Source organism: Chanodichthys erythropterus, chromosome 10, assembly GCF_024489055.1.
Source record: "Chanodichthys erythropterus isolate Z2021 chromosome 10, ASM2448905v1, whole genome shotgun sequence".
Taxonomy (NCBI): domain Eukaryota; kingdom Metazoa; phylum Chordata; class Actinopteri; order Cypriniformes; family Xenocyprididae; genus Chanodichthys; species Chanodichthys erythropterus.
In genome coordinates, this window is record NC_090230.1 from 17,279,615 (window position 1) to 17,293,577 (window position 13,963).

General features: G+C 34.8%; 1 protein-coding gene across 1 annotated transcript; it reads right to left on the reverse strand.

The window, feature by feature from the left end:
• Window positions 1-2,030: 2,030 nt before the first annotated feature.
• Window positions 2,031-8,685, reverse strand: LOC137027794 (complement factor H-related protein 1-like). The gene is made up of 9 exons (XM_067396320.1): window positions 8,304-8,685; window positions 5,771-5,953; window positions 5,518-5,691; window positions 5,252-5,428; window positions 4,858-5,049; window positions 4,544-4,723; window positions 3,226-3,405; window positions 2,954-3,136; window positions 2,031-2,869 (listed from the first exon to the last, which is right to left on the reverse strand). The coding sequence occupies exons 1-9, from the start codon at window positions 8,377-8,379 to the stop codon at window positions 2,850-2,852; spliced, it is 1,365 nt and encodes a 454-aa protein (XP_067252421.1). The 5' UTR covers window positions 8,380-8,685; the 3' UTR covers window positions 2,031-2,849.
• Window positions 8,686-13,963: the final 5,278 nt, after the last annotated feature.

Sequence of the window (13,963 nt, forward strand, 5' to 3'; positions counted from 1 at the left end):
AATCCACTTTATGGCGTGCAGAAGGATATTTTGTTTAAAAGAAAAGTATTTTTTGTCTGATGTTAACTGAACACATCAAAATACAGTGATAATCTACTGTATCATGCAGTTCACTTTCAGTCTCATCATGAGTGTATTTCACAAATGGATTTAAGTTTTGGATCTGCTTTATAATATGTATGAGATTTAAATTCAAGTCAATAAAATGTAATTGACATTAAAATGAACAACAACATCATCAAAAATAATAACTTCACTTTGTGCACAACTAAAGAAAAACAACCAAAAGACAAATAAAAGCCAAGAATGTTTACAGAAATCTCATTTTGGGTTCACATCAAAAGTAGCTTTTCTGTCATTTGGACAAATTAAAGGACAAAAAGACAAACTTCTTAAATCACATTTATGTAACCAGGAAGCAAAAAGAAAGTTCCAAAATATTTTATGTGTTCACTACTGTGCTTTACAGGTAAACCCGTTAGATTTTTTTTTTTTTTCACTGACTAGTGTTAATTACATTTAAAAAAAGAAAATTATTAGATTAATTAATCTGTCCCTTGGGACAATGTAAAGAAAAAAAAAAAAACTACAATGAGTGAGATGTAAGAAGTTTTCAAAATATTCACAAATCAACCTTTCAAACATTGCAAAATATATAACTGCCACTGCATTGAGATAGACAAAGAGTTTAAAGTATCCGAACATGCTTAAAACTGAAAAACAAGTTGTGTAAATGACCTAAATGATCCTCCTTATCTCACACTGAAAAAAAAAAAAAATCCCTTTTTAAACCGTAAATACTGGATGTCATTTACTGGATTTTACAGTGTGGACTTTTGGTAAACATTGAAATGTTAAACTCAAAGGTCTTTAACTTTATATATAAATGTTTGTCATGTGGAAGCTGAGTTTTGGCATATTCAATAAATTTAAACATTTTAAAAAACAGAGTTTATATATATATATTATATTTACACACACATATATATATATATATATATTATATATATATATATATATATATTATATTTACATATTATATATATATATATATATATATATATATATATATATATATATATATATATATATATATATATATATATATATATATATATATATATATAGCCTATAAAATCAAAATTCATAAGATAAAAATAAATATAATCCAGAATGAGCAACAGGCTGTAATGTGTGTCATATTTTCTGTGTGATTTTGGATTTTGTCTTCTGTGATTGTTTGCACCATTGACTATCCTAGTTTTCCTGAGTTGTCTGATTTGTCATTATATTCACCTGTGTCTTGTTAATTAACTCATTAATATCCTTAGTTTGTTCATGCTTATAAGCCTTCGTGTTCCGTGATACAGGGCTGTACATTTAGCATACAATTAAACCTCACAGTAGCTTTATACAAAAGGTTGATTTGTAATGACCTGATCTGAAAAACAAATTTATTTGGTCCAGGGGTGTTTCCTCCGAGGAGGCAAGGGAGGCAGCGGCTTCTCAAAAATTAGGATGAGATAACAAACTATATTACAAAAATATGTGTCAATAAAAAGTGTTCAAGTGTCTGGTGTTTCTAAAGGAATACTGTCCAACAGCGACACCTGCAGGTAAAGTTAAGGTGGGATTCCGCGCCTCTCTTGAGCTCATAGAGCAGAGCCCCTAAAGCAGTGGTCTCAAACTCATTGCCTGAAGTGACACAGCTCTGCAGTTTTTCTCCAACCCTAATCTGATTCATATATCTGACACATAATAAAATTCATAAATATTACACAATTTAAACATTGTTTGAAGTACATACAGTGTGACTGAACCAATCTTTGGCATAGAGTGCACTTGTTTGTTCGCATTGAGTTGACAGTTTGAACGTTCTTTGGCCTCAGATCTTGTAAATAAATAAATGGGCACATGTTGTTTTCATTACAGCTAAAAAGCTGGGAACACAGAATGATACTCAAACTCACGTTAGACACTTTTAACATTAAATAAAGCACATAAACAGTACCTGATATTATCATTGAGGACATTGTTTATTTTCTCATTTCAAAACACCACTGATTAAGTCACATTTTCTTAAAACTTGGATAACAGGGTTGAAGGCAAAACTTAAAGAATCACTGCTACAATATTTGTAACAATTGATAAAACCAAGTTAAATTTCACTTACTGTGATGCTGAATATCAGAGCATTCAAGGCAATTAAGAGATTTAAATATTGGTTGGTTTTCTTTTATTGAGTAGTTTAAATATTAGTTTAAATACATGGACATGAACAGCCTCTCTAATCGTATTTATGACTAGGAAACTCAGGCTGGCAATATCAACATAGCAGTCAGTATATGTTATGGCACCAGCTGCTTTAAGTACTACAGTTGATCTCATCCTCATGGACTGCTGGACCAGATTTGCCAGTTCTTGCTGTGAGATGTTACTTCACTCCATGTCTGGTGGGACATATGACTACATGCATATATACAATGCAAGAAAGAAATATGTTGAACTAAAATCCACACCAAAGTCGGTCTAATTATTAACATGTTTTTAATCACAAGGGTTGTTAAAGCAATGTTGACAAAAAAAAAATTAAAATACTGTGAGATTTATAGAATTTGTAGATGAATGAGAATATGTACCAGCTGTGTGTGTTTCCGTCTTCACAAACACATAATTACATTCTGCATTTTTACATTATTAGGCCACTGAAAAATGTTAATATTCATCAGTTTGGGTTTGACAATAGTCATTTTTTAACATCAACATTAAGTGCTAAAAACATCTGAAAGAAAAGTCATTCCTAAAATCTTACTGGGTTACATTACCTCAATTACTACTCCAGTTTACATTCAATTATTTTGTGTATCACCTAAAGAAAGAAACAAACAAATATATAAATGTCCAGAACACCAACATGACTAATTCAGGTTCTGAAAACGAGACAAATACTCACAACTTTCGTCAATCTGTAGATATCCATTAGAACACGACACGTCCACATACGCTCTTATCTCACTTCCAGTATTAAATCCAGCTGTACAGTTCAGTCTATACTTGTTAGCATGTGCTATATAAACCTTTTCTGTAGGGAGCTGCAGATTGTACTTCTCAACTATGTCATTAATTTCACAAGGTCCTATGAGAGAGACAGCATCCAGTGAAAAACTGTATAAAACTATTAGATACTTGCCCCTTGTTTGCTTGTTATATATTATAATGACTCACTCAGACATTTCGGAGGAGCCTCCCATATTCCATCCGCACACTTAAAAGATTCCTGTTGCTTATCCAATACATAGTAAGACTGGCAAGTGTAAGATACCTCTGTAATCACATTTTTTTCCGTACTCTTGATGATGCTGTAATCTCCATGTTGAAGATATGGAGGTGGTGGACAGGTCTCACCTAAACAAATAAAAATATTACATTTACATACATCTTTAGACAGAGTTTAGTGTCCGTAATTGCACTTATAAAAGTCTTGGGGCAGCTTTCACAAGTTTCTGTGCTTCGAAGCATGATCTCTGGTCTCTGAGTGACTATATGTATGTGTGTGTGTGTGTGCTTCATAAAGCAGCACACATGAACTGAGGGAACTAAGAGCTAAATACACAAAGGATGCTAATAAAAGAACAGGTGTGCAGCAATCAGAAACCATAGAAGCAAACTATGAACTAGAACTCAGATAAAACAGTGACAGGGAAAACCTTGTCAAAACATTCTCCGTTCACACATATTATGTTGTCGGTAAATAGTGATTCCACTATGTAAAGAAGAAATACGCGCCTACGGGTTTCAAAGTGCAAGTTCTTGAATTTGATACCGTTATTGTCTCTGTCTCTACAAAAATGGGAATTTGTGAAAACGGTGACTTCACGCTCATGCGTATTACATGTTCAGTCTATAGGCGCGTAGTGTTTTTTTACAAAGAGACATTGCCAACTACTGTCCTGGAACATTTTTTTAATCGTTTTCGCGGATCCATGTGAACGGAGATCATTTTGACAAAGTTGTGACATGAAAAACACAGAGGAAAAAAACATTTCCATTTTAAGTACATTATTGTTGACGTTTTGTTTACATGTTTGCATGAAACAATGTTTTTCCTTTATGTTTTTGAAAAGTTTCACGTACAGACAACATTGTCAAAATGATCTCCATTCATACGGAAACACAAAAAATGACTGAAAATGCTGCTTTATGCTGCTAGGCCAGTAGTTGGCGATGTCACTTTGTAAGGAAACACTATGCGCCTATAGAATGAACACATAATACGCATGAGCATGATATTACAAAAGTATTGTTTTGAAAACTTGCACTTTAAACGTGTTTTAAGGCCCCTAAAATGGCATTATCATTGAATATATAAAAAAGTTTTTTGTTTTTAGTTGAAAACGGTGTTGTGACAAACAAGACATGAACCTTACAATGGTAACATTTTTTGATGCACCCATAATCCACATTTGGGATTGAATCATCATAGTTCAAGTTGGATTTGCTGCTGAGTAATTAAATGTGAATGCAAGATTTTGTGGAGACTCACTTTTGCAGAAAAACGTTCCGTTCCATTTTCCATTTTGACACATCAAAACTCCTCCTGCATTTTCATTGTATGGTTCATTGCACTTGTATGTCAGTATGTCAAAGTTGCTGAACACAGTTTTCTCATCTGACAGTGTCACAAATCGCAAGTTTGTTGTTGGTTGAGAACACTGAACTATGCCTAGAGGAACAATTCAATACAAAGAATTATATGAAAAATACTATTAGTTAATTATAAAGATTTATAGATAGACTGATTTATAGAAATGTTTCTACTAATATAAATATAATCATGTAGTCGATATATGTCTGTACCTCCACATTGTGGATATGGATAATTCCACCTCCCGTCTGGTTGGCATTCAATTGCCCGTTGTCCGTAAAACCTCATGTTGACATTAGTGCATCGAAAAACTAAGATATGCCCAGGTTTATAAGGTGAAGTGATGCCTGGATGTCCAAAGAGAATTTCTACATTTTTGAGTTCTTGTTCCTGACAAGTACCATCTGTATATAAGAAGATAATTTATATTTGAATACTCAACAATATATTAACAGAACCGTAGTGTCTGTCTTACTTTTTATATGGACATTATTTTTAATATAAACATATATCAGCTATTGACTATGGCTTGGAAAGGGATAATCCAATCATATATATAAATGATATATAAATTTATGATACAATAAAATCAAAACTGTAACTTTCCAGTGCAGGTCTGTATGTCTGTCCATTGGCCCTGGGAATCACAGGTGATTCGTACAAGCTCCTCTGGTTCAAATCCAGGACGACATTTATATTGTATTCTTGAAGAGATTTTGTACTTTTGGTTCTGACCTCCCATAATCTCTGCATTTGTGATGTTTGGTTGGTCACACATAATTTCTAGAAAACAAACATTCACATAATCATAGAATTTATATGAAGTGATTTTGTGAGTAGCAAAGATTTTAATGCTCTACAGTAAAACATACCAGCACACAGTGGTTTTGGCGTCCACCCGTCTTGTTTGCATGTGGCCTGGACTGCCATTTTACGATATCCAGATTCACAATTGTAAGATCTTTTTACATTCAAATTCAGATCTCCACTGAAGTAATATGTTGGTAGATATACATGCTGGTTGTGTGGAACTTCACATTTAATCTCTGAAACAAGACTCACATGCTTTTGATAATGTACAAGGAATTCAGCACCAAATCCAGAAGTGTTCTTCTACATTCTTACCCTCACAAGTTGGCTTGTAATCCCACTTCCCATTATCTGTGCATGTAAATATCTTCTGCTTGTAAAAGACCTGGTTTTTGTCAGAGCAGATAATTTCCACAATTTCTCCAGCTTTGAAAATTGTTTTTCCCTCTGGTATGGTTCTTACTGCTCCAGATACGGTCAACTCAAGCCGGCAAGTTACTGTAAAGACATAGTGATGCAAAACATATTTTTTTGTAACATTACCAGTTTTGTATAGCAAAAAGTACTGTGGCCTAAAGAGCTCAAACTACAACTGAAGAAAACACATGCAAACAGAAAAATACACCAGCAAATTAAGAAAACATCTTCATCAGTTTGACAATACATGTGCTGCAAATACTCACAACGCAAACTAAATAAAGAAACTATTTTCACACATTGACTGCATTTAGTTGTATATTAAAGCTGGACTACATATATCTTTAAGGTGCCCTAGAATTTAAAATTGAATTTACCTTGGCATAGTTGAATAATTAGAGTTCTGTACATGGAAACGACATACAGAGTCTCAAACACCATTGTTTCCTCCTCCTTATGTAAGCTAATGTACTGTAAAATTTGGTTAAAGTTACCATTGTTTCTTACTGTATTCACAGAGACCAGAGCCATGTCATTATTTTCATTTTTAAACGCTTGCAGTCTGTTTAATTCATAAATGCATCTTCATTCTTTATAAATCTCTCCAACAGTGTGTAATGTTAGCTTTAGCCCCATTAGCCGCAGCATACTGTCAAACTCATTCAGAATCAAATGTAAACATCCAAATAAATACTATACTTATCTGATATGCTGCATCACAAACACTTTGTAAAGATCCATTTTGAGGGTTATATTAGCTGTGTGAACTTTGGTTATGCAATGTATTATAGAGTCGCGAGCTTGGGGTCGGGGAGCGCGAGCATTTAAAGGGGACAAGCACAGAATCGGCGCATTTTTAATTATGCCCCAAAATAGGCAGTTAAAACATTGTATAGTAAAAATCTATGGGGTATTTGAGATGAAACTTCACAGACACATTCTGGGTTACGGCCAGAACACACCAAGCCGACTCCGACAAACTAGTGGCGACAAAAGCAGACTGCGGGGTTGGCTCACGTCAGCAAAGTCTGTGTCCAAAGTTGGCCTGACACACCAAACCGACGCTAAACAGCTGACGGCCAAGTAGCACGTCAGTTCTGCGCCTGCATGAGATGAAATGCCTTTCTGAACCAGCAGGTGGAAGTAGCTGAACAGCCAATCAGAATGATCAGATGGCCCGACGAGCTCCAACACCGATTCAACATTTCAAATCGGCCGAAAAAAGCCAACGAGGACCAACTTCAGCCGACGGTGCGGAACACACTGAGAAAACTTAGTCGATCGACGAACAAAAACTGCCCGACTGCCGATCTTCGGTTTGGTGTATTCCTGCCTTTAGACTTATATTACACCTTGTGAAATAGGGTTTAGGGCACCTTTAATCCCTATTAACACTAGAGGTCTGCTCAGGTCCTAAATTCTGTACTTGACCAGAATCGACCCAAAACATTTTTTACCCAAACCTGATGCATAATTATTTATTTTTATTTAAAGAAAAACCCAACCAAAGGCAGACCCGACCGAACGGCATTTAGCCTAGCCTATTTTTGAACCTGACTGGACCCAAACATTTTGATGTGTGCACAGCCTGCAGCCCCACAGTCAGTCAGGAAAAATCCCGGTGTACTGCTGACTAATTTGGCCAATGCTCCATTACTTTCATTTAGCCTATTTATGGCTGTCACCCTAGTCTATGTAAACAGTCACATGTCATCACGTGATTTCTCAGAACAGTTATTTCAGTGATATCTTTCAGGCAGTATTCTGATTCATTCTGGTTGCCATCTTATACCTATGAACAGATGCATTTAAACTTTTTAAGTGGAAACAGTGTCAAATCAAACAGGACACATTTGAACTTTATAAATTAGTAAACAGAACAGATGGGAATTATGAATTTTTTTTTTTTTTTTTTTCTCACATTTACCCTATCTGGCAAGTATACTCCACTGTTGCTCTGTAAGTATGATCTCTCCCCTCTCTAAGTTTAAAATAACCATTTGATGTTTCCCCTGGGTGATCACACTTTTTCTCTGCAGAAATCAAACAAGTTTTACTCTAAAAGTGAACATTTTAATTAAATGAGAGGAAATGATGTGGTCATCATATTGACAATTTTCTTACTTGAGCAGCTTAGAGCAATGAACGTCTGCCACTGTCCATTTTTACACTTTATCCTATAAAAACTTATTTAACCTGTCATGCAGTTCACGTTCACTGTTTCATCATTGTTGTATGAAGCTTTCGCAACTAGTTCTATGTTTTTATATAGCCTACAATATCCAATCGAAGACATTCTGAGAAGCACAAACAAACGCACACAAAGATGTACCAGTCAACACTCTTTAAATCCACTTTACGTCATTTAAAAAGTGTTGGAAGTGTATATAATATGTACAACATTCTACATAGTAAAAAATAATAAACTCACCTTGACCTTGCACAAAGGTAACAGAAAATAGGAAACAGGAAAAGCAGATGATTTGTACTGGAACTCTCATTTTCATCTCACAAATAACTATATTTGTTTTCTGGTTTTGGTCTCTGTTGTATGATGGGGGATCAAAAAGTTAATCATTTACTTAGTCCAAAGGAGGACTTTTTTTTTATATATATATACCAGACTAGCCTACTCCATTGCCATGCACAAGAAATATTTTGACTAAAAGAAAAGAAAGTTTATCTAATGTTTACATTTGTCAGTTGGGACATACAAAAAGAGAAATCAAGCTTCTTGATTCCCATTTTCATATTACACAATAACAGAAGAGAAAGCAAAGGGCAAGTTACAAAATAATGGCTGTCTTCTCTTCTCTATATGTTTTCTTTCACTTTTTTTCATTGATTTTGACTAACGGCACCAGAAATCATTATAAGGGGGCTTAAATTCTCCCATTATACTGTGTTGATAAATGCCCTAGATCATCCACACAAAATAAACATTAAACTTGTTGCATCACCCGCTGTTGAACACGTAAATATAAGGGTGTTTCAACTACTGGCCCTTTTGGTCCAACTGACTTTTAAAATGACACTTGCTTAAAGATGCAATCAGTTTTTGATTATGTTTTGCTGGCCTCAGTAAGACATGAAACAAAATCATCAAGTCCTCACTGAGGCTGAATTTATTTAAACAAAAATTATAAAATATTATTACAATTTGAAATAACCATTTTCTATTTTAATATATTTTAAAATGCAGTTTATTTCAGTGATTTTCTAGATCATTACTCCAGTCAGTGTCACATGATCCTTCAGAAGTCATCCTAATAAGTTGATTTGCTGCACAAGAAACATTTATTATTACCAATATTGAGAACAGTTGTTCTGATTAATATTTATGGAAACAGCCACGTTTACACTTTTTGTCATTCCGATTGAAAGATTCAGTGGACTGTTTATATGAGACGTTATCTAATCCGATATGGTGTTTACAAGCTCCGGCGCTTCCAATCGGAACGACTTTGTGACATGCGCACATTAGCCTACCCTTACGAAAAACTAGTATACTTCAAGTTCATTTGATCAAGTATACTAAAGTAATGTTCAAGTATATTTTTAAGTATACTTTATGTAGTAAGTATAATATCAATGTACTAGTAGTAAACTTGTAGGTGTACTATTTTAATACCGCTTGGGACTAAATTGGCCCAATTGAAGTATACGTTTAAGTGTACTATAAGTGTAACAGTAGTAGACTTTAACTAGTTCACAGCTATGTTTCTCATTTGTACTGCATCTGTACTAAAAGTGAACTTATACTAGTAGTTTACTATTTTAATACTAGTAATAGCTACATTTTTAGTATACGAAAGTACACTTTGAAATATACTCTCAGTAAACTGCTAGTTTAGTGCAAGTATACTTTTAAGTTTTCTTTAAATGAACATGACATCACACTTATAGTTTACTTTTTATATATTATTTTTGCACTTTAAGCATACTTCTATGTTCTAGGTATTATTTTTTATACTTGAAATACCTTGAACTGTACTTTAACTCTTTCCATTTTAAAAATATTTTATTGTAGCTTCATGAATCCTTTTTATCAACACTTAAATATAAGTAAGTTTAATTTTTTTTATTTTATTTTTTTTATTTAAAGTAGATCGAGTCCATAAACAACACGTAGCCTACTACTTAGACATTTGACAAGTATACTTTAGTGCAATTTTGAGTATATATCAGAAGTACATAAAGTTTATTTCTGAGAAGTATATAAAGAGTAGACTGAAAGTATACTTTCTTATTTTTAGTTTAAAAGAAGTATACTAATTGCACACTTGAATAAACTTCTTTTTCGTAAGGGTATGTCCTGTTTGCCGCCTTTATTCCTGTCAACATGGAGTTCCATTATTTCTTATGCGCGCTATTTTTATGTAAAGTGTTGCTCTTAATCAAGCAACAGCGTGAATTTGTAGCATATTACTGCTGGAAGGTATGAGGAAAAGACGGGCGCAGGAAACTGACCTTTTTGGTGGCTTTGGTGCTTCTCTAAGGAGCATCTCAATACCCCTTCCTCCTTTGAAAAGCAGAAGCGTGTGGATGAACGTCCATAATGATACACTGAGTTCCTTCAGTGAATATGTTGTTTCAGTTTTACTCCAGTTTGATTTTGCCGCCGCCATTTTGCATTCGACCCCCGACGACGCAAGGTAATCGGTTTAACGCGTTTACATGGCAGAATTTTTATTTTGTTCGGTTTATAGAAAGGTTTATCCCTACAATTCTCCATGTAAACCCACCCTACTTTTTGTTCAAGATTTTTGTTGATGAACTGTAGTTATACAGTAGAACAGAAGTTATTTGAAGTTGAAAAATGCTATAAATGCCCCTACATTGCTGAATAAAATACATTTCTTTAAAAAAAAAAACACGCATTTGTACAATTATTATTATTATCCATGTTGCATTTATAAATGTCCCCAAATATAATGCTAATTAGTTGTTGATGAACTATAATGAATGCTCTGAGGAATGCTAATTTGTGTCTTCCCTGTTGTTGTAGTACTTTATATCCGCCACTAGAAGGCAGAAATGACCTTTGGAATCGGCTCCTCAGAAACTGTCCTGATGCCACAAGAACTGACAGTATCTGAGCCACAGAAAATAGCATGTCATAAAATGTTTCACAGTTTATACAAATATGTTGTGAATGTATATGTCCTCTTATTGTGTAGATTTGAAAGTGAACTGTAATATATATATATATATATATATATATATATATATATATATATATATATATATATATAAACTGCACTATTTAAAATTAGCTATTTTGTCAGTCTGTATTTATTTTTGAAAGCCTATATTGAAGATTTTTGTTCAATTCTCAATGGATAATAGCAAGTTCTGTCTTTTTTCCCCTCATGGAATATTACCAAAGAGTCATTAATTGTTTTAAGTGTAATTTTTAACAATGAAATCCTAGATTACATTTTATTAGTCTGTATGACTCTACATTTCTGCAATTAAAAACAATGGCCTAAGTAATGCACAGAAGCCAAATGGTAAATGCATGGCGAGATTAATAGCTCCATCAAAGTCCAGGCAGCCGTAGATGTGGGAGGTATTTGCACACTGTTTGGGCTACGATGGTCCTCGGCGTCAAGCCCGCTCTAAAGGTTTCCTTTGGCCGGAGGCAGAGTGAAAACTCCTGCTTCACTCTATGCCATAAAGGTAAGAGAGAATAATGGGTGGGTGGTTGACAGATGACCTACATTAGACACCGCCATGAGAGGAGGAGGAGACAGAAAATGAAAGCGAGAAAGTATTCATGAGCCGCGCTAAAGGACTTTAACACACCTTTTTTTGTACACAGCTGCATTCATCAGCCATTAATGAACAGCAGAGAGGGGCAGGAATGCAAATTCAGAAGCGCGATGCATCCTCCACTCATTTAGATAAATGAAAAACACAGTGCTGGCGCAGGCCTCGAGGGCATCTCTTAGTCACCCTCACAGTCAAGTGCTCTCCAGCGCTGTTGACATGGAAGCTTGTCATTAAAGTGATATCAGAGCCCACTATGGGTCAGTGGTCTCTCTGTGTGCTCAGAGGAACCTCTCTACCTTCTGATTTTGCACATTGGATAAGCCCATCTTATCCATAGCAGTTATTTTTACTTTTTATGATCATTGTATTTTTAGATTTTGAATGTTTTGTGTTTAGTAAGAATGGAGAAAAACAGATCGGTTATCTGGGGTTGTCAGTTAATATATCCACTTAAAAGGAGAACACTACAGTTAAATGGATAAAATTACTATTGGAATCATGAAATTATGACCAGGAGTGATCTTTACACAGGTCTGCTAATGTTTTCTTGAGATGGGGGAAAAGCAAGTTTAAAGGGATAGTTCAACGGAGGGATATAATTTCGGTAACCAAACATTTAATGGGCCCCACTGACTTACATAGAATTTGTTTTCCCTACTATGGATGTCATTGGGGCCCATTAACTGTTTGGTTACCCATATTCTTCAAAATATCTTCTTTTGTGTTCAGCAGAGAAAAGAAACTCATACAGGTTTGGAACAACTTGAGTAAATTATGACAGAATTTAAATTTTTTGGGTGAACTATCCCTTTAAGATATGAAAATAGTAACATTTAAGCTTTGAAATCAGAGATGGTCACTGAAATTTTCTTCACACAAATTAAACATTGCATTTTGTTTATTTTCTAAATTTCCACCAGCTGTTGTAGATTAAAATACATAAATTGGAAAAGACCAATAAAATAACTTTTAAAGGGATGGTTGATAATGATTTCACTTTTTTTTAACTTTAGTTAGTGTGTAATGTTGCTGTTTGAGCATAAACAACATCTGCAAAGTTATGATGCTCAAAGTTAAATGCAAAGGGAGATATTTTCTTTTACAGAAATCACTTTTTCAGGACTACAACAAACGGCTGGTAGGGACTACAACAAGCTTCTTCCTAAGTTGGTGACATCACAAACCCTAAAATTTACATAAACCCTGCCCCCAGAAACGCAACGCCGAACTGCTTCACAAATGAGGGTCAATTCAATGCTGGATTTGCACAAAAGATTAGCATGACGGCACATGCTAGTCGATGAGTTGAATCAACTCCACAGCAACTACATAAATGCATCCACTAACCATTCAGAAACGTCCAGTTTCATTCTAAAAGTTGTAACTTATTCCTGAGTCTCTCCATCAGTGTCCGACTCCGGTTTGAACAAGGCTGCTGTTTGCTGTTGTTTGAGCAACCAAAGCGCGAGCTGTTAAAGCTCCACCCTCTTCTGGAAAGCAGTCGGGAGCAGCAGCTCATTCACATTTAAAGGGACACACACAAAAACATCGTGTTTTCACTCGCACCCAAATAGGGACAAGTTTGACACGCTATAATAAATGATCTATGTGGTACTTTGAGCTGAAACTATTATTATAAACTTTTATTATTAATAAAAATAAATTAACCTATGTGACACTAAAAACTTAGTGTCCTTAAATTTGTTCAGATATTTATGTAAATGTTTCATACAAAATCAGGCAATATTGAAGTCAACCCTCTTCTTTATAGGTCCTTTTCCCCCATATTTCTCAGTGCCCAAGGAAGTCGACCGGAAGTTGAAGTCGGCCGCGTGCCGCCATCTTGTAGCAGAACTTCACTTGCGTTAGCATCCCATTGACTCCCATTCATTTTGGCGTCACTTTGACAGTGAATAACTTTACATCTGAGGCGTTTAAAGACTCCATTTGTCCATAATTTATTTCTAAAGATACACGACAATGTATAAAGGGCTCCATTACCTTCTATGTTACATTATGGCCCGTAGAAACAGTTTTTATAAAAATAGACTAACGATTGCGTCATAACCACTCGACTCTCTGTCGCACAGTAGAGAAATTACCGTACAGACAGGAGGAGAAGCTCGCAGGCAATAGTATGCATTAACTTAATATGGCGTACTGGCGTTACATTTTAAAATACTATACAAAATAATTAATCAGAATACTTACTCCTGCTCACTCACGCCAAAGAACTCCCCGCTCAAGCTCGCCGTCTCTGCAAGATTAACGATGGCAGTTTTCACGCACAGCTACTAGAAGATTTACATCTGTCAG

What these genes read in the sequence shown, in the direction of transcription:
- LOC137027794 (XM_067396320.1), bottom strand. Translation starts at nt 8,379, where the DNA reads ATGAAAATGAGAGTTCCAGTACAAATCATCTGCTTTTCCTGTTTCCTA. An exon ending in TACCTTTGTGCAAGGTCAAG is followed by an intron (nt 5,954 to 8,303) that starts GTGAGTTTATTA and finishes ATGTCTTTACAG; the next exon opens with TAACTTGCCGGCTTGAGTTG. An exon ending in TCCATATCCACAATGTGGAG is followed by an intron (nt 4,724 to 4,857) that starts GTACAGACATAT and finishes TTGTTCCTCTAG; the next exon opens with GCATAGTTCAGTGTTCTCAA.